The 26,866-nt window shown below is 43.6% G+C and overlaps 1 protein-coding gene across 1 annotated transcript in view; it reads right to left on the reverse strand.

Annotated features, from left to right (window-relative positions):
* Window positions 1-26,866, reverse strand: part of RTEL1 (regulator of telomere elongation helicase 1) — a 157,696-nt gene that overhangs the window by 126,367 nt on the left and 4,463 nt on the right. Inside the window, exons 3-12 of the mRNA XM_056844911.1 lie at window positions 25,942-26,035; window positions 24,683-24,764; window positions 18,975-19,035; window positions 15,404-15,479; window positions 14,117-14,201; window positions 12,616-12,681; window positions 10,552-10,705; window positions 9,355-9,393; window positions 3,677-3,755; window positions 2,519-2,616 (exon numbers count right to left, since the gene is read on the reverse strand). Coding sequence (XP_056700889.1) covers window positions 2,519-2,616; window positions 3,677-3,755; window positions 9,355-9,393; window positions 10,552-10,705; window positions 12,616-12,681; window positions 14,117-14,201; window positions 15,404-15,479; window positions 18,975-19,035; window positions 24,683-24,764; window positions 25,942-26,035 — 834 coding nt within the window. The remainder of the gene's footprint in view (window positions 1-2,518; window positions 2,617-3,676; window positions 3,756-9,354; window positions 9,394-10,551; window positions 10,706-12,615; window positions 12,682-14,116; window positions 14,202-15,403; window positions 15,480-18,974; window positions 19,036-24,682; window positions 24,765-25,941; window positions 26,036-26,866) is intronic.

Raw genomic sequence — 26,866 nt, forward strand, 5'->3', positions numbered from 1 at the left:
TCGCAAGATACCTTTTTAGTATTTCTTTTAGTATTTCTTTTTAATATTCTGCCTAAAGTTATCTGTCTTTTGATGGTTTCCAGTTATCTATGCTTTCTAAGATTTATGCTTAGTTGTTAAAGATTTATTTTACTCATTATTTTGAGTGCAAATGGACTGATCAGAAAATCCAACCCGAGATGCAGAATAGTGCTAGGTTATGCTGACCAGCTTCCGCAGCAATGAATAGGACACAGAGAGGAAGAGAGCCCCAAAGCCTACAGTTCATCCCTCATGCGCATGTGCACACACACACATACAACTCCAGACTTCTGGTTTAAGACAGCCAGAATAAAAGCATAAACGGAGAGGGATTCTCTTGTTGAGGCATCTCAATTACCAGTGAAACAATCACAGAGAGGGGAAAGACGGTCTTTTAAACAGCTGGACAGAATACCTTGATTCTCTGAAAACCTCAGCGGAGGCCAGCTGTGAAACCCACTGTCCAATGGAGACAAAAGGCAGCTTACAGTATATCACATGATTCCTAAAGCATAGCAACACCCTCTGAGCCTTTTGGCAAATAATAGGGTACAGTCAGAAAGATGCCTAGCCAGAGGGTTCTGGCTCTTTAGGCTTGCTGTGACCATTCCAGGAGACAACTGCTATCACTACATGACAATGTAGGCACACTTCTCTCTCAAGGTAGGTCGCTGCACTCCTCCCACTCATGCATTCTTAAATTCCCTCCATGACTAATTATGCAAGCCCTTAACCAGGCTTTCCGCGGCTCTTTCCATCTTAATCATTCCATTAAATTGCCGCTTCTATCATCTTCCTTTAAAATCGCTCCATTTTAATTCAACCCTGCCGTAATCCTTGTCTATACATTCCCTCTTTCAGTGTTCTCATCTATTTGATTTTTCTCCACTTGCGTATTGTTCAGAAACCCGTGTTCCATTTTTTGCTCTTCTACCCAGTTTTTAAAAATTATGGTCTGCTTTTTCACGAGCAAACAAGAATTACTATCTGCATCTGTTTCTGCATAGTCTCAATTTTACCCAATTCTTAATTCAATTTATAGCTTTCTGTCCTATCTATGTTGCATCCTCTTGTGTCTTCAGATCTTTTCTGTGTATTTAATCATCTTTTATACACCCCAAATTTCATTGTTGAAATTACTTACTTGGGCCATCTACAAAGTTCTACAGGCAGTCCTCTTTACTACTTCTTTTATTTACCCCACATAATCCTAAAGGAAGTATTTCTTCACACAACACACAGTTAAATTGTGGAACTCCCTGCCCCAGGATGTGGTGATGGCTGTCAATTTGGAAGGCTTTAAGAGGGGAGTGGACATGTTCATGGAGGAGAGCGCTATTCATGGCTGCTAGTCAAAATGGATACTAGTCATGAGACATACCTATTCTCTCCAGGATCAGAGGGGCATGCCTATTATATGAGGTGCCGTGGAACACAGGCAGGACAATGCTGCTGCAGTCGTCTTGTTTGTGGGCTTCCTAGAGGCCTGTTGGCCACTGTGTGAACAGACTGCTGGACTTGATAGACCTTGGTCTGATCCAGCAGGGCCTTTCTTGTGTTCTTAAGTTCTTACCTCCTTAACCAACTTTCTCTTCATTAAAACTTCATTAACTTAGAATCACAGAATCATAAGGTTGGAAGAGATCACCAGGGTAATCTAGTCCAACCCCTTGCACAATGCAGGAAATTCACAACTACCTCCTCCCCACACCCCCAGTGACCCCCTACTCCGTGCCCAGAAGATGGGGGGGAAATCCTCCAGGATCCCTGGCTAATCTGGCCTGTAGGAAAATGTCTTCCTGACCCCAAAGTGGCGATCAGCATTACCCTGGGCATGTAAGAAAGGGCCACAAGAGCCAAGCACTGACGCAACCCTCCCTGCCCTTCCTGTCACAATCTGCCTAACTTCACAGAATCAGCATTGCTGACAGATGGCCAACTTTTCTTTAGTTGTGTCAATCACTTTTTTGATGTGCTCATATATCATTCCTCTTATATCCTGATCATCATAGCCTACAGAGGATATATTTCAGGAGGCCCCAACATGGTGCCTGACACTGTCTCCCCAGTGCCCGGTGGGCTTTTCAGAAAGTGGGTTGGAGACATTTTAAGGCAGGGCTCGTCATTGGCTGCCCTCGTTCAGGGCTCGTCATTGGCTGCAGCCACCGGAGGATCAGGAGGACTGGTAAGCAGCCAGCCTTTCCTTAGTCTGTGTTTGGTGCCATTTTCCCCTTTAGGTCAGACTGACCGTTGCCATGAGTGAGGAGAGAGGTATCATGTTTGGCTTCACCTCCTGTGAAAGCCATTTTCGGGTGGTGCTCACAACTCCTTCTCAAAATTCCAAAAGTGCTCGCGGGCTCAAAAAGGTTGGGTCCCCTCATTTTCATTTAGTTATTATTATGGCTGTCAGTGGTGCTGCCAACTTAACCGTTATCATTCTGTTCTCCACTCTTTCCCCCAACACTCCCTCTTAAGAAAGAAAATGATGAACACTTACAGCCTGTTAAGTATTGCAGAATTTGTTCCAGAGACTCAAGGAGAGAATGCTGGGTTTGGAATGTGATCTGAGCCTTGGCAAACAAGTCATATATGTACCTGTGAATTCATGAAGAAACACACGAGTAAGACAAAATGAAATCTATAATAGCATCCTGCCAGGTCACTGACTTCCGGTCTCCAACACTTTTAATCAAAAAGCCCAATAATCTGATTCACTATCTTTTAAAAAAAATTCTATTAGAAATGTACAAGAACATAGAAAAATACAAAGAGTTTTGTTCCAAATGGAGTGCTAACAGAAATTAATTATAAAACGCCTCCTAAAATCGAAGACATTACTTCCTTTTCTGATGTTTTCAAGTGGAAGACATCTGTTCCAAAGTGAAAAGGTAATGCTGTCCTTTGAAATGTTCTCGTGAGTCTGTTTTGTCTTCCTAAAGATACTTACAAAAAGTTAATTAATTAAGACAAAACTCCCAATCTTTCTCTTTCACATGTCCACTGAAGGGAGATGGTCTTGTTCCAAAAGTTTTGCAGCAAAAGCTTTAGCCTAAGCCAAATAACCATTTCTATTAAACCTATCCTGATTCCTTTTTTTAAAGGAAGAAAAACCAATAAGTAGTAAAAGAAGCCGCAGTATTGTTCCCTCGCTTGAATACAATATGAAGTCTAACTCCCGTCACTCACTAACATATCCTGTATCTCCCTGCACATATCAACAGGGTTATGGACTTTGAATTGCTGTTTTGAACTGTTCTCAATACAGAAGAAGAAGGTGGTGTTGGTTTTTATATGCCAACTTTCTTTACCTTTTTAAGGAGAATCAAACCCACTTACAATCTCCTTCCCTTCCTCTCCCCAAAACAGACACATTGTGAGGTAGGTGAGGCTGAGAAAGCTCTAAGAGAACTGTGACTAGCCCAAGGTCACCCAGCTGGCTTCATGTGCAGGAGAGGGGAAACTAACCTGGTTCACCAGATTAGAGTCCATTGCTCTTAACAACTACACTATGCTGGCTCTCATACCACGCTGGAGAAATGCTTAGAAATGCCCCTGAGCATTCCTCCACCACTCTAATCCAAGCGGCTGCCATCTAAAACCACAAGAGACGAGCAACACAGCTGTTTTGTGAGTCTAGAAGTACAACAGGACGTACCCTCCATCTTTAGTGACCCCTTTTCCACTTGGTGATAGTTCCACAGCATCAATAGCATTTTCCACTTCAAGAAGAATCCCTTCGGGGTAAACAAAACAAAAGGGAGGAGAGGGCTTATCAAGTGTTGCCAGAAATATGATTATTCTTGCAAGCAGAAGGGCATCTTTTCTTGAAATTCTCCCTCCCCTGCTCCTTCCTCGAAAGGAAGCATCTTGGCTTCACAGTCCCTTAAGCCAAGAATGACAGGGGGCAACTGCCTGAAACATTCACACTGCTCAAATGTCTCACATCGTCAAAGACTTTGGATGGGCAAAGCAGAAGCAGCATCATGGACTGGGAAACAGGTGGGCATTTCCGTTCATCTGAGAGGTTCGTCAGCAGCCTGAGAAACCCCACTTTTATGGGGAGGGATGAGTTTCTAGCTGCCATTGGCAAGGAAGATACTGAACTTAATAAATACATTAACAGCAAAAAGGAGCAGATAGAAGGAACCATATAATGCACAGTCCAAATTAATAACGCCTCTCATTTTATAACTTGCTGTGTGAAGATCCCCACCCACCCCCAAGGCTGATACAAGATTTTTGTATTCGTGGGTGATGCTTTCAGAACAAAAAATACTGTTTCAAGAACTGTGTCAGTGGTTTGGCATGTCAGGAGCATGACAATGATACGAGACTTACGCTAATTAGAGGCAATTAAAATATGCAAATCAGCACGTCTCTCCAGCTCAAGATGCATAAACATCCTTCCGTATTCAACAAGTCCCCAGCAAATTAACGAGCATCTCTCATCCATGGTGGATCTTTCGCTCCAGACAACTGCTTAGGAATCTTCTTTCACAAGTTTGTTCTTGCACACACACACCCTGCCAGTGGCGGACCTACATTTTTGGGGCCCTGAAGCTTGAACTGTTATGGGGGTCCCTTTGCAACCAGCAACAACAGGACAACATCCAACAAGGTCCAAAGGGCCTGCCCTTGCAAGGACCTCGAGGTCCAAATGGCGGAGAACAAGGTGGAGGGGTAGAGTCCTTGAAAATGGAAGAAAAAAGGAGGTGAATAAAACCCAACCTAAAAACAAAAGCTGGGTACCCAAGGTTGGGTGAAAGGAAAATAAATATAAATCTATGTATAAATACTGAAGGTGACAGAAATAGAATCAAAAGTCTAAGTGCAACGTTCCAGCGACTCAGACGTAGAGACAAAGTGACCTATTATAATAACCAGTGTAAAGAAATAGAAGAGAACAACAAAAAAGGAAGAACAAGAGATCTGTTCCTCAAGATCCAAAAAATCAAAGGGAAATTTAAAGCATGGTTAGGCATGCTGAAAAATCAGCATGGAAATACATTAACTGAACAGGACAAAATAAAGAAAAGGTGGGAACAATACACTGAAGAACTATACAGAAGAGATGAAAGGAGAAAAAATTCTTTCCAAGAAGAATCTTTTGAAGAAGAACCTACAGTTTTAGAAAGTGAAGTGAAAGCTGCATTGAGAGCAATTGGGAGAAACAAATCACCAGGAGCAGATGGGATATCAATAGAGCTGTTCCAAGCCACAGAAACGGAGTCCATCAAAATCTTGACAAGAATATGCCAACAGATATGGAAAACAAAACAATGGCCCACAGACTGGAAACAATTCATTTACATTCCAATTCTCAAGAAAGGAGACATCAAAGATTGCAGCAACTATCGGACCATCACATTAATTTCTCATGCAAGTAAAGTGATGCTCAAAATCTTACAGCAAAGGCTGTTACCATATATGGAACGAGAAATGCCTGATGTTCAAGCTGGTTTCAGAAAAGGAAGAGGCACTAGAGATCATATTGCAAATATACGCTGGTTACTGGAGCATACGAGAGAATTTCAGAAGAAAATCAGCTTGTGTTTCATAGATTACAGCTAAGCTTTTGACTGTGTGGATCATGAAAAGCTATGGCTGGTTTTAAAGGAAATTAGTGTGCCACTACGTCTGATCATTTTGATGCGCAACCTGTACTCTGGACAAGAGGCCACAGTTAGAACAGAATACGGAGAAATGGAATGGTTTCCAATTGGCAAAGGTGTCAGACAAGGATGTATTTTATCTCCCTATCTCTTCAATCTATATGCAGAACATATAATTAGGAAAGCTGGATTCGATTTAGATAAAGGAGGAGTGAAAATTGGAGGGAGGAACATTAATAATTTGAAATATGCTGACGACACTACATTATTGGCAGAAAATAGTGAAGATTTGAAACGATTACTGCTGAAAGTTAAAAGAGAAAGTGCCAAAGCAGGACTACAGCTGAACATCAAGAAAACAAAAGTAATGACTACAGGAGAATTACACAACTTTAAGGCTGACAATGAGGAAATTGAAATTGTTCAAGACTTTCTATCCCTTGGCTCCACCATCAACCAAAAGGGAGACTGCAGCCAAGAAATCAGAAGGAGATTGAGACTGGGAAGGGCAGCCATGAAGGAGCTAGAAAATATTTTGAAGTGTAAGGATGTGTCACTGGCCACCAAGACTAGATTAATTCAGGCCATCATATTCCCTAATACTATGTGAGGGGTGTGAAAGGTGGACAGTGAAGAAAGCTGATAGGAAGAAAATAGATTCCTTTGAAATGTGGTGTTGGAGGAGAGTGTTACGGATTCCATGGACTGCCAAAAAAACAAATCAGTGGGTTATAGATCAAATCCAGCCTGAACTGACCCTAGAAGCTAAAATGACTAAACTGAGGCTATCGTATTTTGGTCACGTCATGAGACGACAAGAGTCACTGGAAAAGACAGTCTTGCTAGGAAAAGTTGAGGGCAGCAGGAAAAGAGGAAGACCTAACAAGAGATGGATTGACTCAATAAAGGAAGCCACAGCCTTCAGTTTGCAAGATCTGAGCAAGGCAGTCAAAGATAGGACATTTTGAAAGACTTTCATTCATAGGGTCGCCATGAGTCGGAAGCGACTTGACGGCACTTACACACATAAATACTGGAAGTATAATTTATTAGAAGCGCTATATAAAAGTTAAAATTATTTAAAAACATTAATATAGCACAATGGCATTTCCTGAAGTTGATAACTATAACCACATACCAAACGCGTTTCGGCCTATGGGGGCTTCATTAGTGGTTAATTAAAACCCTTTGTAAACCTGCACACATTTACAGAAATACATTAATGAATACAAATACAAACAGTTCAAACCCAACCAGGCATGTGTATATGTTGTAAATTCTATTCTCAATTACTCAAACATCTGGTATAATAGGTTCTTGTTGTAATACTGGTTAATATAAGTCTCTCAAATACTATATGTGCAGGTATCAACATAGTAAAGCAATCTAGTAAATGCCATTGTGCTATTTTAATGCTTTTAAATAATTTTAACTTTTGGTTCTTGTAGGTTATCCGGGCTGTGTAACCGTGGTCTTGGTATTTTCTTTCCTGACGTTTCGCCAGCAGCTGTGGCAGGCATCTTCAGAGAAGTAACACTGAAGGACAGTGTCTCTCAGTGTCAAGTGTGTAGGAAGAGTAATATATAGTCAGAAAGGGGTTGGGTTTGAGCTGAATCATTGTCCTGCAAAAAGTATCAAAGGTAATGTGCTAATCATTGTCCTGTAAGTATCAAGATAATGTGCTAATGAGGGTATGGTATGTTAATATGGAACCATTGTATCCTGAAGTGATCTGTTAATGTGTGAAATCCAAAGCTAATCTGCATGGCTATTGTTGACTGTAGTCTTTGTTAGTCTGGAGGTTTTCAGGACAGGAAGGCAAGCCTTATTCATTCTTAAACTCTCTTCTTTTCTGTTAAAGTTGTGCTGATGTTATGAATTTCAATGGCTTCTCTGTGCAATCTGACAAAATAGTTGGTAGAATTGTCCAGTCTTTCAGTGTCTTGGAATAAGACCCTGTGTCCTGTTTGTGTCAGTCCATGTTCAGCCACTGCTGATTTCTCAGGTTGGCCAAGTCTGCAGTATCTTTCATGTTCTTTTATCCTTGTTTGTATGCTTTTGTTGTCCCAATGTAAACTTGTCCACAGCTGCAAGGTATACAATATACTCCTGCAGAGGAGAGGGGGTCTCTTTTGTCTTTTGCTGATCGTAGCATCTGTTGTATTTTCTTGGTGGGTTTAAACACTGTTTGTAGGTTATGTTTTTTCAAAGGTTTCTCCATCCTATCAGTGACTCCTTTAATAAATGGCAAGAATACCTTTCCTATGGGAGATTGTTTTTCCTGAGTTTTCTGATTTTTGTTTGGTTTAATGGCCCTTCTGATTTCATTTCTGGAATAGCCGTTTGCTAGCAGTGCGTGATTTAGATTTAGATTATTAGTTTCTTCCTTGAGAAACTGTGGTTCACAGATCCGTCTTGCATGGTCCATTAATGTTTTAATTTTAACTTTTATATAGCACTTCTAATAAATTATACTTGCAGTATTTATACATAGACTTATATATATTTTCCTTTCACTCAACCTTGGGTACCCCTTGAAAATGGGCCATACAGTGACAAAACTACAGAACTATTAAGCCGTGCACCAACAAAGGATTTGAGGATCCAGCTGCCCAAATGTAGGCTGTGAATAGATTCTGGCGAGCTCAGTGAGCCCATACAGCTGGGGTACGGCCGCTGCAAGCCCCCAAGAAAATTTTTGAAATTTGATCAATTACAGGGACATTTTCAGGCCATATGAAATGGGTATTAGAGCATATTCTAAGGTCAATATTAAGTACTTCAACCCTTTGGCTTAGGATTCTGTCACTAACAAACTCCATCGATTTTGTTGAAAAATTCACTCATTAAAAACAGTTGCTTCAGGGGGATCCTCTGGGATTAGGGGCCCTGAAGCTTAAGCTTCATTAATTTCACAGTAGATCCGCCTCTGCACACCGCCCCCACTGACTGAATGCTCTATCTACAAGCCTCCTTTGGTTCTCTCTGCATGCAGTTAAAGGCATTCGAAACTTCAGGCATAGTCTATATTGAGAATTGTTTGATTTGTTGCTGCAGAACACAAACGAGTAGGTGGATGAAGCACAAACTCTGAAGCATCTCCACAACTGATAAGATTCGCCAGCTATTTATTTATTTATTTGATTTATAATCCGCCCTCCCCGGCTAAGGCCAGGCTCAGGGCAGGAAACATCATTTAAAATATATCAAAGAATTAACAGCAAAATTAATAATAACTCTAAAATTAAACAAAACCCCAATTAAAAGCTTTAAAAACCCAGATGGTGCCTAAGTTAACCCATAATGCCCGGACTAAGCTGCAGGTTGCACCCCCCGCCATCAATTAACAAAAATAACATACAAATGAGTGGGGGGGGGAGTAGGGAGGCCAGCAAGAGATGATACCCGCAGCTGCCCTCAACTGTAGGCCTGGCAGAAAAGCTCTGTCTTGCAGGCCCTGCGGAACTCTTTGAGGACCTGCAGGGCCCTGATGTTACCAGACAGAGCATTCCACCAGGCTGGCACCAGGGCTGAAAAGGCCCTGGCTCTCATCAAGGACAGCTGCACACTCTTGGGGCCAGGGACCACCGGTAGGTTGTTATCTGATGACCGTAAAGATCTTCAGGGGGTATACAATACGATCCTCTTGGCTATACTGAAAAAAACTTCAAGGCATTTCAAAATATGTCTTGACAGAGATTAACCTAATAATGGCACTTACTCTTTATCTTTGCTATGTCTTCAAGGTTCATGTTCAGCCCTGTTTGAGAAAGAAACACAATTTTTATTTGCTGGTTCCACAAAAAACTCACCGATGTCTCTCTCCGCCCTACTCCCAGTGTGGGAAAGTAAATAAGCAAGTGCACACTCATGTGCACTATCATACCGCCCTTGTACAAATCTATGGCGAGACCACACCTGGAATACTGTGCACAGTTCTGGTCACCACGCCGAAAAAAAGGATATTGCAGAGCTTGAGAAGGTGCAGAAAAGAGCAACCAAAAACAAGCAGGGGACTAGAGCAACTGCCCTATGAGGAACGGTTGAAACACTTAGGGCTGTTTAGCCTGGAAAGAAGGCGGTTAAGGGGAGACATGATAGAGGTCTATAAAATTATGCATGGGGTGCAGAGAGTGGTCAGGGAGAAGCTTTTCTCCCTCTCCCATAATACTAGAATGGGGGGTCATCTGCTGAAGCCGGAGGGCAAGAGATTCAAAACAGAAAAGGAAGTATTTCTTCACACAACGCACAGTTAAATTGTGGAAGTCCCTGCCCCAGGATGTGGTGATGGCTGCCAACTTGGAGGGCTCTAAGAGGGGAGTGGACATGTTCATGGTTACTAGTAAAAATGGATACTAGTCATGATGCATACCTATTCTCTCCAGTTATCAGAGGAGCATGCCCATTATATTAGGTGCTGTGGAGCACAAGCTGGATAATGCTGCAGCAGTCGTTATGCTTGTGGGCTTCCCAGAGGCACCTGGTTGGCCACTGTGTGCACAAACTGCTGGACTTGATGGGCCTTGGTCTGATCCAGCATGGCCTTTCTTAAATTCTTTTGATACTAGTCATGATGCATAACTAGTCTCTCCAGGATCAGAGGAGCATGCCTATTATATGAGGTGTTGTGGAACACAGGCAGGACAATGCTGCTGCGGTCATCTTGTTTGTGGGCTTCCTAGAGACACCTGGTTGGCCACTGTGTGAACAGACTGCTGGACTTGATAGGCCTTAGCCTGATCCAGCATGACCTTTCTTATGCTCTTATGCGCTGTACATCGACTTCACTGGGTGTCCAAGTTTTAGAATTCTGGGAGAGGAAGATAAAATTCTGTATTCACTTTCTGCACCCCAAGCATAATTTTATAAACCTCTGGCATAACAGAAGTTATCGACTGGATGGCAGACATAAACATACCTGCATTGGCATACTCCACATTGAATTCAGAGTTTAGTTCACTCTGCTGGACTTCTTTGGCTTGTTTTTCCAAGACTATGTTGATGGCATCTATAGCCGAAGCTAAATCATACGGAGTCAGGTCAAATGACGCCAACTCTTCACACAGCCTCTCCTAGGAACATACGCAAAATATAGCAATCTTAGCTGATTTATGGTTGTAACAAATAGAGATAAAGGTAAAGGTGTGTGGACACTGGCAAAAGTGTAGACTTTTGTAAGTTTCCTTGGGCGGAATCCCTAGAGAGGCTGCTTAATTTTTTTCTAAATACATTAATAATGTAAGAGGCGATGCAACTGCCCTATGAGAAGTGGTTAATTGTGAGCAACTGCCCTATGAGGAGTGGTTAAAACGCTTAGGGGTGTTTGGCTTGGGAAGAAGGCAGTTAAGGGGAGACATGATAGAGGTCTATAAAACTATGCATGGTATGGAGAGAGTGGACAGGGAGCTTTTCTCTGCCTCTCATAATACTAGAACGCGGGGTCATCTACTGAAGCAGGAGGGCAAGAGATTCAAAACCGATAAAAGGAAGTATTTCTTCACACAATACATAGTTAAATTGTGGAACTCCCTGCCCCAGATTGTGGTGATGGCTGCCAAGTTGGAAGGCTTTAAGAGGGGAGTGGACATGTTCATGGAGGAGAGGGTTATCCATGGCTACTAGCCAAAATGGATACTGGTCATGATGCATACCTATTCTCTCCAGGATCAGAGGAGCATGTCAAATATATTAGGTGCTGTGGAACACAAGCTGGATGGTGCTGCTGCAGTTGTCTTGTTTGTGGGCTTCCTAGAGGCACATGGTTGGCCACTGTGTGAACAGACTGCTGGACTTGATGGACCTTGGTCTGATCCAGCATGGCCTTTCTTATGTTCTTATGATGCAGCATAGCATCCACATGAGCATGTGTATGGAAGGAATGGAAGCTGGTCATTGATTCACAATAGCCAATGTGGTCCTCAAAACAAAAAATGGCTCACCACCTCCCCATTCAGAATTTAGTCAGACAAAGGAATGGGGGCAATCAATGGAGAAAGTTCTCCAGGCTCAACTAAAGAATTATTGGTGTGTGTGTGGGGGGGGGAGAATCAGCCACTGAATGTAAAGTTGCAAGCAATATTATTATATTATTCATAGGAAAAAACAGAAAAAAAACTGTCTTCCAAAATCACAAATAGCTCTCAGTTACTTCCTGCCAAAAAAGTAAATCCTTTTCAGTGGCCATTTTACAAAGTAAACCAAAGCAAGAACAAATGTGGAAAGAGAGCACAAGAGCCAAATAGGATTTGAGCAGGAGAGAAAATCAGCAGATCGGAGAACACTTCTTTTAACAACTTCCTAGCGTCTGTGATTTTTTTACAGTTAATTCGAGCCCGTCATATTTAACCTTTTTTTGTTATCTACCACTACCCCCAAAAAGATTAAGGTCATAATGGGTTAAAAAAAAAACACCAACTATTGCTCCTACCTACCTTTTACTCTATCTTGGGACAGTAGAAAGACCAGCCATCCTGGGCAACTGACTGGGGAGGGGCCGTGGCTCAGTGGTAGAGCATCTGCTTGGCATGCAGAAGGTTCCAGGTTCAATCCCCAGCATCTCCAGTTAAAGGGACTAGGCAGGTAGGTGCTGTGAAAGACCTCTGCCTGATACCCTGGAGAGCCGCTGCCGGTCTGAGTAGACAATACTGACTTAGATGGACCAAGGGTCTGATTCAGTATACAGCAGCTTCATGCGTTCATGTGACCGCAAGCAACTGACCTTCCAATTGTCAGAAGACAGGAAAGCGAACTTGGGTGATAGGGGAACAACTAAAAAATTCAGACAGTGCGAAACACTTTGGGGGGTCCTTAGCAATCGAAAGGCAGGGTAGAAACAGAATCAAATTTTTTGCTTTCTCAGGGCTTCTTGTGGGAACAAACACCCAAATATTACTCTGACTCCCATGCTGAAAGGAATCTCATATGGGGAAAAGCCACTGCATTTAGCAGGAGTGGTGAACACGGCAGCTGCCACTTTACTTACCACATTGTGAGCTTCGTCAAGTATCACTACAGTCCCCTTTAAGTCTAAGTTGTGAGCTCTTCGGCTCTACAAAAAAGAAGGGGGGAAAAGGAAGAGTGTGAGGCAGTGTGGTGGGCGAAGTTGTTATTGTGGTGCAGAAAGGAACAACCAAAATGACCATAAGGCTACAACACCTTCCCTACAATGAGAGGCTAAGGAGCTTCAGAGGTTTGTGAAACTACTCACCGCCTGGAGAAAAGTGGATATAGAGAACCTTTTCTGCTTCTCCTATAATACTGGCACCCCATGAAATTGCTGGGCAGAAGAGTCGGGACAGACAAAAGAGAATTTCTTCACGTAATCTGTGAAACTCACAGCCATGGAATGTAGTCCCGGTCAGCTGCACAGGTGGCTTTAAAAGACGCCACAACCAACGTCACGTAGTGGTTAGAGTGCCGGACCAGGATACAACTTCAAATCCCCACTCTATGCCATGGAAACTTGCTGGGTGATCTTGGGCCAGTCATTCTCTCTCAGCCTAACCTACCTCACGGGGGTTGTTGTGAAGAAAAAATGGAGATGGGGAGAATGACGTTGTAAGCAGCTTTCCGTCCCCATGGGAGAGAAAAGTTGAGTGCAAATAACTAAATAAAAGGGGTTCAGACAAATTCATGAAAGGCCGGTCAATCAGTGACTATTAGCCACAATGGGTAAATGGAACCTCCATGTTCAAAGGACGTAGATCTCTGAATACCACTTGTTGTACAGCAACAAGGGGGAAACTTATTTATTCATTTCAAATATTTACACCCCAAGCTTGGTTTAACTTCAATACACCAGCCTGGAATGAATGGATACAATAGCAAGCCTAGAGACATGGGGTACTTTGTACTAGTTGTCTTTAGTCAACAAAATTTAAAAAGCAAATGTGATAAAACACAAATATGCAAGAGGGCATTTTTAACATGGAGGACAGGGTTGTAGTACTGTAATTGTTCTGTGTAAATGGGAGGGATCGTTTTCTTTGGTCTTCTGTTACCTTCTACTACTACATTGTTTACTGGATACTTTACACTGTTTCTACCTAGTTCTTCTCTAAAGGGGGTAATTCAATTTTATTGACTTGCTTTGTATGTATAACATTAGTCTTTATTGCACATAGTGCTCTAATTCTCTTTGAGGTTCAGTGAGCAAGGTGGACAACAATGAGGTAAATAAAATAAATATTCTAAATCAGTTTAGGCTGTATTTTGGACACCGGAAGATTTTCCAGTTCATATTTTCCCAGAAAACTCACATCACCGTGCTTGCCTGAAAAGGAGAAATGTTGCAGAATAGTAAACACAAACAATATTTTGATGTTCTCAATAAAACATCATACTCTTCCCCCCTAACCTCCTATAAGCATTTTAATTTACTATATTTTCTCTTTCCTGGTATGCACCCGCTGAAATCTTTCTGGTATATTCAATAAAAATAAGTTCGTTTTTAGCGCACACAAAAAGTGACAAACAACACATACCTTTGGATCCAACAAATAATTATAAGGCATAAAAATGATGTCTGCTTGCTGCTTCAGGTGTCGAGAGAGATAATAAGGGCAAACTCTGTTTTAAAAAAAAGGAAACATGTAGACAATGCCCACAAGAAAAAGAAGAGAAGAAGAGTTGGGTTTTATATGCTGACTTCCTCTGCCACTTAAGGAAGAATCAAACCGGCTTACAATCACCTTCCCTTCCCCTCCCCACAACAGACACCCTGTGATGTAGGTGGGGCTGAGTGTGACTAGCCCAAGGTCACTCAGGTGGTTACATGGTAGGAGTGGGGAAACAAATCCAGTTCACCAGATTAGCCTCTGCCACTCATGTAGAGGAGTGGGGAATCAAACCCGGTACTCCAGATTAGAGTCCATCGCGCCAAACCAACATTCTTAACCACTACACCATGCTGTCTCTCCCAATATCTTTCCCTAATAATGTGTTGTGCTTTCAGGGATGTCTTGTCGACTTCTTAACAGACTGGCTCCTGCCACTCTCCCTCCAGGAGCAATGAGTCAATACACATACAGATCACATGCACAGGGCTAAAGATTTTGGGTTAACCAGCCCCTTCGCCTCCCTTTTCAGCTCAACCAGAGGTGACCAGTAAACTTTCTAACATAATACTAGAACACGGGGGTCATCTGCTGAAGCTGAAGGGAGAGAGATTCAAAACAGACAAAAGGAATTATTTCTTCACACAACACATAGTAAAATTGTGGAGCTCCCTGCCCCAGCATATGGTGATGGCTGCCAACTTGGAAGGCTTTAAGGGGTGTGGACATGTTCACGGAGGAGAGGGCTATCCATGGCTACTAGTCAAAATGGATACTAGTCATGAGGCATACCTATTCTCTCCAGGATCAGAGAAGCATGCCTATTATACTAGGTGCTTTGGAACACAGGCAGGATACTGCTGCTGCAGTTGTCTTATTTGTGGGCTTCCTAGAGGCACCTGGTTGGCCACTGTGTGAACAAACTGCTGGACTTGACATTCCTTGATCTGATCCAGCATGGCCTTTGTTATGTTCTTATGTTCTAACAGAGCACAAAAGAGTGCAGAAAAACAATTGTGTGCGTGCGTACAAAGTGCTGTCAAGTCACTGCCGACTTACAGCGACCCAGTAGGGATTTCAAGGCAAGAGGTGGTTTGCCATTGCCTTCCGCTGTATAGTGACCCTAATATTCCTAACCAGGGCCGACCCCGTTTAGCTTCTGAGATCTGACGAGATCAGGCTAGCCTGGCCCATCCAGGTCAGAAGAGCAATTACCTGTGCTTATTTCCGTTTCGGACAAGGTCTTCAATATCCAAGATAGAGCTGAGCAGGTCCTTCTCAGTACTCTTCTCTGTAAGGTATAGAGGAGCAGAATATGAATACAACAGCTTCGGGCACGGAGCTTCACCTGAATAATTTGTTTTGAATGTCTTATTTTTCCTGTGCATTGATTCTGAGAGAAATATATGAGTACCATTGACAGCATGCCATACATTTTTTAAAAACCTAAGAACATCAGAAAAGCCCTGCTGGATCAGACCAGTGGTTCATCTAGTCCAGCATCCTGTCTCCTGCAATAAATGGATAGTACACAGACAGTATAGAATTAATCATGACACACAATAAAGAATTGTGTGGCGTTTTACAGTTGAACTCTGTGTTACTGTGAACTGTGTTACTGTGCCTGCTTCATCATATGCATGCCATGAACTAGGAAGGTCTGAAAAGGTCTGTATAGGTCTTGACCTAATAGGAGTCCATTTCATGCATCTGAGAGCTCATGCCACAATCAATTGTAATCTTTAAGATGCCACAAGACTCTTTGTTGTTGCAGCTATCTAACATCACTACTTCTAGAATTCTGCAGAATGTTACCATAAACTCAGGACTTGACAAATTTTCTTTGGCTCTAAGAGCCAGTGCAAACATTTAGGCCCTAGCCCAATTCTTCATCCTTCAGGGTCATGCGTTTTAATGACCATATTTTCTAATTACTGCTACCACAAAACCTACTAATAACACTTCTCAGTTTCTCATAATTTTATTTAAGCTATGATATAACAAAAGGGTTGAGGTATACAAATATAAGAGTAACCCTGGCGGTCATCCTAATAAAATAATTGCTGAAATTCTTAGGTGCCATGGCTACTCGGCACCTGGATTTGTTGAGTTACCTAATAATCCTTACAACCTTGTAAAGTAAACCGGTACCACCCAGTTGTTATTTTTAGGACTGTACGTGAAAAATGACACAGAACATACACTACAAAACAGGGTATAAAAACTAGAAGAATTGGCTTTTATATGCCAACTTTCTCTACCGCTTAAGGAAGAATCAAACTGGCTTACAATCACCTTCTCTTCCACTCCCCATAACAGAAACCCTGGGAAGTAGGTGAGGCTGAGAGAGCTGTGACTAGCCCAAGGTCACCCAGCTGGCTTCATGTGTAGGAGTGGGGAAACCAACCCGGTTCACCAGATTAGCCTCCACCGCTCATGTGGAGGAGTGGGGAACCAAACCCGGATCTCCAGATCAGACTCCACCGCTCCAAACCACCACTCTTAACCACTACACATGAACAGAATACAATGGAGTGCGCAACAGCCACAGTCAGTGCGCTTCTCAGATATGCAGACTTCTGTACACACCCATAAGGATTTTCCCCACCCCCCAGTGAGCAGCCGCCCTGAACTGCTGGTGGGCAGCATTTGTGCTTCCCTGTGCAAAGCCGCACGGAAAACGAATGGAGTTTGAACAGCAACAGCATTTGATGGATCACTCCATCTTTTAACTCATATGATTATACGAATCAACCCAGGGCCCGCTGCTCCTGCGATTCCGGGAACGTATCCAGAAAATGTGAACATCTGTTGATTTAGCTCTTATTTTTTCATAAGGCACCAAAATATGTGCAGATGAAACAGTTCTCAGAATATATTCATTTTCTCAGTACCATTTTTTTCTTTATTTTTATTTAGCTCTAAATTCAATATCTATTGGTTCTGTAGGTTATCCGGGCTGTGTGACTGTGGTCTTGGTATTTTCTTTCCTGACGTTTCGCTAGAAAGAAAATACCAAGACCACGGTCACACAGCCCAGATAACCTACAGGAACCGATGAACTCTGACCGTGAAAGCCTTCGACAATATTTCAATATCTATTGTTTGGCTGCACCCCCTATGGTCCCAAATGCAAATATCCGGTTTCTACTTGGGTCCTAAGTTGTTGGGAGGGGGAGGGGGGTACATCAAATATTTTAAATAAATAAATTCAGGGAGGCAGCCTCTTACCTCCCTCTGAGCACATAAACAAGTCATTTCATTTCGTTGATGAGACCTTGACAACAGAGACAGTGTTGTCTTCACACAACACATAAATTATGGAACTCCCTGCCCCAGGATGTGGTGATGGCTGCCAACTTGGAAGGCTTTAAGAGGGGAGTGGACAAGTTCATGGAGGAGAGGGCTAACCATGGCTACTAGTCAAAATGGATACTAGTCACGATGCATACCCATTCTCTCCAGTATCAGAGGAGCATGCCTATTATATTAGGTACTTTGGAACACAGGCAGGACAATGCTGCTGCAGTGGTCTTGTTTGCGGGCTTCCTAGAGGCACCTGGTTGGCCACTGTGCAAAGAGACTGCTGGACTTGATGGACCTTGGTCTGATCCAGCAGGGCCTTTCTTATGTTCTTAAAACAGAAGAGATATACAAGAAGTATGGATGCTAAAAAGAAAAGCAAGAAGTTGCAAGCACATAAAAACTATGTAACAGCCCATCCACAAGATAAAAACAGCACATAAGACAAAAACATCATCAAATCTGCCCCCCCCCAAAGTTTATCCTCCACCAAATGCCTTCTTGGGGGGAAAAAGAGAGGTGCTACTGGTAGAAGAACACTGGAAGCCACAAAGGACGGACAGGCAAACAAGCAGAGCAATTAACGATTTGGTGCCTTATGCCGTCCCTGCTTGCACATTTTCAAACACATCTCTACAACCTCTTCCTTTTAAAAGCAGGGCAGAGCACAGCTGAGAATCTTGGAAAACAGCAACAGGCATCACAATGCATAAAGACAGAAGAGACCTAGACCTGTCAGCAGAATACCCATTTTGTATCACTTTAAACACTACATTTGCTGGCTCTGATTGAATCTCTTCCTGCATTTTCATGATCTCGGCTTGATGTTTACTCTTGGCGGCAGCTGATCAGAGCACATAAAAGGGGGGGATGTAAATCATTAAATAAATAAAACCAGAGACCTCTGGGACACAACCGAGGGTTCAGAGATGCTTCTCCCACAGCCCTGGCTCTAAATGAAGAACCCCCCCTCAGAAAGGACTTGAAAATAAGCAGGCTCTGAATAAGACAAAGTTGATGAATTGAATTGCCACGAGAAGGGTGTGCAAGGTTTGCTCGCTCTCTTCCCTGGACAAAGCCGATATCTTCACAAGTCAATAATCCGAGAACTCAATTACCTGAGCCCTACTGGAAAGCAAAGCACTCGCAAGCACATACAGAGGCAGTATAAACTAATCTTGCTGGTAAGAAAATTGTTCAGGCCCCCAAAAATGTCACTATGATGGCTACAACAGCAGGCTGGCAAGCCTTCCCTAAAGTGGATAACAGAAAATCTTGTAAAAATCTTGCCCAACATTAGACCAAACTGAGAACTGTTTTTCACAGACATAGAATCATAGAGTTGGAAGGTACCACCAGGGTCATCTAGTCCAACCTCCTGCACAATGCAGGAAATTCACAACTGCTTCCCCCACACCCCCAGTGACCCCCCTACTCCATGCCCAGAAGATGGCCAAGATGCCCTCCCTCTCATGATTCCTACCTTCCACGTTGTTATAGAAATGGCACGAGCGAGTGGTTACTTTCATACGGCACAAGTGGATCTGCAAGACAGCATGAAAAGCCGGGTTTAGTGCATAAAAAAAATGCCCAAACAATAAAATGCATTGGTTCATGCCCCACCCTTATTTTTCTTGCCTTCCCCAGTTGGCGTTTAGCTTGCAAGATTCCTGGGGCAGGGACTCATCTGCAACTGCACCGGAAAGGGAACTATTAATGGTACTTTGGTTCTTGTAGATTATCCGGGCTGTGTAACCGTGGTCTTGGAATTTTCTTTCCTGACGTTTCGCCAGCAACTGTGGCAGGCATCTTCAGAGTAGTAACACTGAAGGACAGTGTCTCTCAGTGTCAAGGGTGTAGGAAGAGTAATATATAGTCAGAAAGGGGTTTGAGCTGAGTATTGTCCTGCAAAAGTATTGTCCTGTAAGTATCAAGATAATGTGCTAATGAGGGTATGGTATGTTAATATGGAACCATTGTATCCTGAAGTGATCTGTTAATGTGTGTAATCCAAAGCTAATCTGTATGGCTATTGCTGAATGTTGTCTTTGTCTGGAGGTTTTTCAGGGCAGGAAGCCAAGCCTTATTCATTCTTAAACTCTCCTCTTTTCTGTTAAAGTTGTGCTGATGTTTATGAATTTCAATGGCTTCTCTGTGCAATCTGACAAAATAGTTGGTAGAATTGTCCAGTCTTTCAGTGTCTTGGAATAAGACCCTGTGTCCTGTTTGTGTCAGTCCATGTTCAGCCACTGCTGATTTCTCAGGTTGGCCAAGTCTGCAGTATCTTTCATGTTCTTTTATCCTTGTTTGTATGCTGCGTTTTGTGGTCCCGATGTAAACTTCTCCACAGCTGCAAGGTATACGATATACTCCTGCAGAGGTGAGGGGGTCTCTTTTGTCTTTTGCTGATCGTAGCATTTGTTGTATTTTCTTGGTGGGTTTAAACACTGTTTGTAGGTTATGTTTTTTCAAAAGTTTCTCCATCCTATCAGTGACTCCTTTAATAAATGGCAAGAATACCTTTCCTATGGGAGACTGTTTTTCCTGAGTTTTCTGATTTTTGTTTGGTTTAATGGCCCTTCTGATTTCATTCTTGGAGTAGCCGTTTGCTAGCAGTGCGTGATTTAGATGATTAGTTTCTTCCTTGAGAAACTGTGGTTCACAGATCCGTCTTGCACGGTCCATTAATGTTTTGATTATTCCTCTTTTCTGTCGGGGGTGGTGGTTGGAGTTTTTGTGTAAGTAGCGATCTGTGTGAGTTGGTTTCCGGTAGACCTTGTGACCTAACTGAAGGTTTGATTTACGGATGACAAGGGTATCAAGAAATGGGAGTTTACCCTCAATTTCCTTTTCCATGGTAAACTGAATGTTTGGATGGATATTATTAAGATGGTTTAGAAAGTCCATTAATTTTTCTTCACCATGGCTCCAAATGGTAAATGTATCATCTACGAACCTGAACCAGACTTTTACATGGAATATTTTGAAAAGACAGCATTAGAATCAGCACCTTACAAACCTACAGTCTGGTTCAGGTTCGTAGATGATACATTTACGATCTAAATCATCTAAATCACGCACTGCTAGCAAACGGTACTCCAAGAATGAAATCAGAAGGGCCATTAAACCAAACAAAAATCAGAAAACTCAAGAAAAACAGTCTCCCATAGGAAAGGTATTCTTGCCATTTATTAAAGGAGTCACTGATAGGATGGAGAAACTTTTGAAAAAACATAACCTACAAACAGTGTTTAAACCCACCAAGAAAATACAACAAATGCTACGATCAGCAAAAGACAAAAGAGACCCCCTCACCTCTGCAGGAGTATATCGTATACCTTGCAGCTGTGGAGAAGTTTACATCGGGACCACAAAACGCAGCATACAAACAAGGATAAAAGAACATGAAAGATACTGCAGACTTGGCCAACCTGAGAAATCAGCAGTGGCTGAACATGGACTGACACAAACAGGACACAGGGTCTTATTCCAAGACACTGAAAGACTGGACAATTCTACCAACTATTTTGTCAGATTGCACAGAGAACCCATTGAAATTCATAAACATCAGCACAACTTTAACAGAAAAGAGGAGAGTTTAAGAATGAATAAGGCTTGGCTTCCTGCCCTGAAAAACCTCCAGACAAAGACAACATTCAACAATAGCCATACAGATTAGCTTTGGATTACACACATTAACAGATCACTTCAGGATACAATGGTTCCATATTAACATACCATACCCTCATTAGCACATTATCTTGATACTTACAGGACAATACTTTTGCAGGACAATACTCAGCTCAAACCCCTTTCTGACTATATATTACTCTTCCTACACCCTTGACACTGAGAGACACTGTCCTTCAGTGTTACTACTCTGAAGATGCCTGCCACAGTTGCTGGCGAAACGTCAGGAAAGAAAATTCCAAGACCACGGTTACACAGCCCGGATAACCTACAAGAACCAATGAACTCTGACCGTGAAAGCCTTCGACAATATTAATGGTACTGTATGAATACCACCAGAGGGAAGGTGGCATGGTATAGAAGACGACGACGATGAAGAAGACGAAGAAGAGTTGGTTTTTATATGCCGACTTTCTCTACCACTTAAGGCAGAATCAAACCGGCTTACAATCGTCTTCCCTTCCCCTCCCGACAGACACTCTGTGAGGTAGGTGGGGCTGAGAGAGTGCGACAAGCCCAAGGCCACCCAGCTGGCTTCGTGTGTAGAAGTGGGGAAACAAATCTAGTTCCCCAGATTAGCCTCCGCTGCTCATATGGAGGAGTGGGGAATCAAACCTGGTTCTCCAGATCAGAGTCCACTGCTCCTAACCACCACTCTTAACCACTACACCACGCTGGCCCAATCTCATCAGATCTCGGAAGCTAAGCAGGGTCAGCCCTGGTTAGTATTTGGATGGGAGACCACCAAGGAAGTCCAGAGTTGCTATGTAGAGGAAGACACTGGCAAACTACCTCAGTCTCTTGCCTTGAAAATCCTATAAGGGGTCGCCATAAGTTGGCTACGACTTGACGGCACTTTACACACTTTACCAACAACAACAAACAGCCCTGGCTAGAGGGCATCAGTTGGGAACTACATGTCAGGAAAAACTGAAAGAGTGCACATAGGACCAAATCAATCCAATCAATGTCATAAGTAAACAGGGCTGAAAGCTGGCCAATTCAAGCATTTTTTCACTTGACACCAAACAGGGAAGTATCCACCCCCACCAAGCAAGAGAGGCCAGACTATAATTCAAGTATCACCAGTTAAGTAAGCTTGTTTGGACTGCTGTAGAGCAAGACTGCCATTTGTTCCTGATGGCTAATTCCATTTTAGGCTGCATTAATATCAGAACAGTATCCCAGTCACAAGAAGTGGCACTTCCACTCTATTCCACACTAGTCAGACCTCATCTGGAATACCGTGTCCTGTCCTGGGAGGGGCCCCCAAACCCCCTTCCCTGGCAGGGGGCAGCCCCCACACTCACCAGTCGTCCCGGGAGGGCAGCATTACCGAGGCTTCCTCTCCCCTCAGCTCTCCACCAAGCCGGCAAGAGAGGAGAGAGCCCGTCCGGAGCCGCCACAGAAGCCGCCAGCCGCCGGCCCGCCAGCCCTGCCCAAGCCTCCGCGGGGGGCGCAGGCCGCCGCCACGCCAGCCCAGACGCTGCCGAGAGAGCCGGGGCCCTCCATTGCACCAGCCCAGACGCCGCGGTCAAGGGAGCCGCAAGCCGGCGTTGCCTCCGCTGGGCCCGGCCCGCTGAGGGCTGCCGGCCTGCGCGTCCTTCTACGGGAGGAGGGGGCCACGGGAGCGGTATGGGTGGGGCAGCAGCCGTAGCCGGCCTCCCCGCAACCCAGCTGTCCGGCGGGTGAGCGCGGGCGGGGAAGAGGCGGGGTCCGCGCCTGACTTCGCCTGGCTGGGAGGTGAAACCTCTCAGCCCTTATATGGACTTCCGGAGGGAGGGCTAAGGGCGGAGCTTGAGAGGGACTTCTCTGGCCTGGAGGGTATATAAGGCCAGAGAAGTCTGCCTGCCAGGGAGGATATTGACGCCAGAGGTTGGCTGCAAGGTGCGTCCTGTGGCAACCTGGCGACGCCCGAGGGAGAGTCGAGCTCTGACTCCCCCTCGGATTGGTCTGAGGCGGAAGAGATTGTCTCAGCCCCAACGTCCTCCAGGCCAGAGACCCTCGAGACAACCCCGCCCAAGGCGCAGCGCGACATGTCCAATTTCCAATTCTAATACATTCTAGCTGTAACTGAAGAAGTGAGCTGTGTCTCACGAAAGCCCATACCCTGCCAGAAATTTTGTTAGTCTTTAAGGTGCTGCTGGACTCTTGTTCTTTTCTATTGCTAGAGACAGACTAATACGGCTAACCATCATGATCAGTTTCTAACAGTAAGAGCTGTTCAACAATGGAACTTATAACCTTGGCTCTCTATTGTTGATGTTTTTGCTTTGGATTTCCTGCACTGTACCAGAGGAGGGGAGAGATGTCCTATAAGGTCCCTTTCGAATTCCACAATTTTCTGATTCTAATGGTCTTTCCCTCCATTTAATACCCATTACTGATTCTCAAGAAACAGCTCCCTTTGCTTCCCCTCCCAAAGAAAAGATGCTTTTGGCTGTCAAAAGCTAATGATAGGATCCTTCTACAACACTCTTACCCAACAGACCATCTCTACTAGAGCCATAAAAAGCCCATATTGTACAGAAGAAAATGATCACATTAGAGAGACCCAAGTTCTAATCCCCACTCAGTCAAGCGGCTCACTGTGTGATCTTCAGACAGACATTTCTCTCTCAGCCTAGCCTTCCTCACAAAAATTAAACAGAGGGGTCAAAAAGCCATGAGCTTCCTGCAAGAATGGCCCTCTGGAGAGGCAGCACAGAAATCTTCTAAGGAAATAAAGAACATGTGATGCATAAATAAAACTAAATGTGCTACGGAGTCCTTTAACGATGGTAAACAGAAGTATGCTTTCTGAGCAAAAAGCAACAAAAAACAAAGATAGTAAAATAAAATAAAGCCAGCAATGATCATTTCTAGAATGTGACATTTAATGGAAATTCAAATTTAACTAACTCTCGGTAAAATGAGTACCCAGCTTGCTGGGGATAAAGGGAAGATGACTGGGGAAGGCACTGGCAAACCACCCCATAAACAGAGCCTGCCTAGTAAACATCAGGATGTGATGTCACCCCATGGGTCAGTAATGACTCAGTGCTTGCACAGGGAACTACCTTTATCTTTTTATGGAAGCTTTACTGGTGTTCCATGGCACAGCTAAACAACCGTGAGTTTAAACAGAGACTGCAGTTGATTTCTGTGATTAATTACGTACCTCAGTGTGGACCAAGCTTCCTTCACAATACCCCATACACAAAAAAGGCTTTTCCTCCCAATGTGGGAGAATCACAACAATGTGGCAGGTGCTCTCCTGTAACTGGATAAGCTAATGGCCTGAGGCTAACCTACCTGTGGGTTCAGAAAGAAAAGGCAGGAAATACACCATGGGCTATAGGTCCTGCAGCGTACAAGACCATCACAGACTAGGGCAACAGTATGTATCACAACTGGCCAATGGCAAGCTTTTTTAGGCCAGATTCAGCTAACGGACCCCCAAACACTGGCATGAATGAGTCAAAACACATGATTTGTGTTATCTTGATTGTATATTCTCACCTGTGAATAGTTACTTTCTTGTCTTTTAACTTCAGGGTGGATGCACAGCTGCTCTCTAGAACCGAACACACATACTTTTGGCCTGTTTATGCAGGATGGAAAACAGCAACATTTTAAAAACACACAAGATCAAAAACAGAACAGTAAAAAGTTATGCTGCTGGGGAAGGGGGCATGGCTCAGTGGATAAGCATCTGCTTGACACGCAGAAGGTCCTAAATTCAATCCCTGCCATCTCCAGTTAAAAGGATCAGGTAGTAGGCGACGTGAAAGACCTCCGCCTGAGACCCTGGAGAGCTGCTACTAATCAGTTTAGATCACTGGTTCCCAACCGGGGGTCCGTGGACCCCCAGGGTTCCGCGAGAACTAAATTAAGGTCCACGAAACAAAGTTATAAACCCATAATAAATTAATATTTTCGATTAAAAGCTCTCTATTATAAAAACATATATTCAAATATTATTCTAAGTTTAATGTTTAACTAACAGTTCTGATTAAAGAATATTTTCAAATTCTCGGAATTTTTACTTTGAACCTTGGGGTTCCTGCTCCGAACAAAAAAAGTCCTAGTGGTCCCTGGCCAAAAAAAGGTTGGGAACCATTGGTTTAGACAATGCTGACCTTGATAGACCAAAGCTCTGATTCAGTATAAGGCAGCCTCATTCATTCATGTGTTAGAATATGGCAAGTTTCCATCCAAACATGAGGAAGAACTTTCTAACAGTTAGAGCGGTTCCTTAGAGGAACAGGCTTCCTCGGGAGGTGGTGGGCTCTCCCTCCCTGGAGGTTTTTAAGCAGAGGCCAGATGGCCATCTGTCAGCAAAGCTAATTCTATGACCTTAGGCAGATCATGAGAGGGAGGGCATCTTGGCCATCTTCTGGGGATAGAGTGGGGGGGAGGCAGTTGTGAATTTCCTGCACTGTGCAGGGGGTTGGACTAGATGACCCTGGTGGCCCCTTCCAGCTCTATGATTCTATGATTATAAGTATTTCACACATGGAGTTCAAATGGGGTAGAGGCGGGCGGTAAAAAGGATAGGGCTGGTTCTTGCTTTCCAATATTGCAAGACATTCAGGGAGAACTCTCCCAGCCTTCAGGGAGAGTTCCGCTGCCACATCTACAGTGTGGGTCAGCAGCAACAGCTTATCATGAGCGCTTTCAAAACATCACTATAATCAAGGGCACCATTAGAAGGAATATGGCCAGATACATATTTATCCCAGGTTCTTCCAAGTGCTCAGTGAGCAGCAATAACGTACCTGTAAACGGTGCTCTTTAATTCGCTGATGACCTGAGTAAGCTGAGAATGAGTTCTTGAGGCATAAATTATTTTAGGTATGTCAGTGTAATAAGCTGTCAAGTGGAGGAGCAGAGAGGGGGAAGAATTAGTTCTCGTTTAGTGCTAAATATATCACCAGTCTGCTTTTTCCCCCTTCTGGTGCTATGGTAACAACTCAGCCTGTGGAGGCAGTGGGAGATTTCACAACCCAACTGCTCACCTATAGGGAACAAGAGGAGTGCATATTTTTACTGCCTTGAGCAAAAGGGCTCCCTGGGAAGCACCTGCAGACAAACATCTGCAAATGATAGTAAAAAGTGTCCTGGCTGATGCCATTTGAAGTTAATTAGCGACGAGGGGGTTCCCAGAAGAGCAAAATACACACCAGAGGGGGGTCTCATGTTTTTCCTCATCTGATACCCATTCTTCCCCCCCAAAAAAACAATCCACCAAAATACCCAGCAACTTATTCACATGTTTACATGTTTCTTGTTTCCCACGCGTTCTGGATTTTCACAGCCAGGGTACTGGTGTAGGCGACAGAAGAAGAAGAGTTGGTTTTTATATTCCAACTTTCTCTACCACTTAAGGAAGAATCAAACCGGCTTACAATCACCATCCCTTCCCCTCCCCACAACAGACACCCTGTGAGGTAGGTGGGGCCGAGAGAGCTCTTAAGAGAACTGTGACTAGCCCAGGGCCTTAAGGGAACTGTGACCAACCCAAGGTCACGCAGCTGGCTTCATGTGGAGGAGTAGGGAAACCAACCTGGTTCACCAGATTAGCGTCTGAAGCTCATGTGGAAGAGTGGGGAATCGAATCCAGTTCTCCAGATCAGAGTCCACCACTCCAAACCACTGCTCTTAACCACTACACACAAGATTTAAAAAATTGCAGTATCCTTC

The sequence above is a fragment of the Euleptes europaea genome, chromosome 2, assembly GCF_029931775.1.
Source record: "Euleptes europaea isolate rEulEur1 chromosome 2, rEulEur1.hap1, whole genome shotgun sequence".
In the NCBI taxonomy this organism is placed as follows: domain Eukaryota; kingdom Metazoa; phylum Chordata; class Lepidosauria; order Squamata; family Sphaerodactylidae; genus Euleptes; species Euleptes europaea.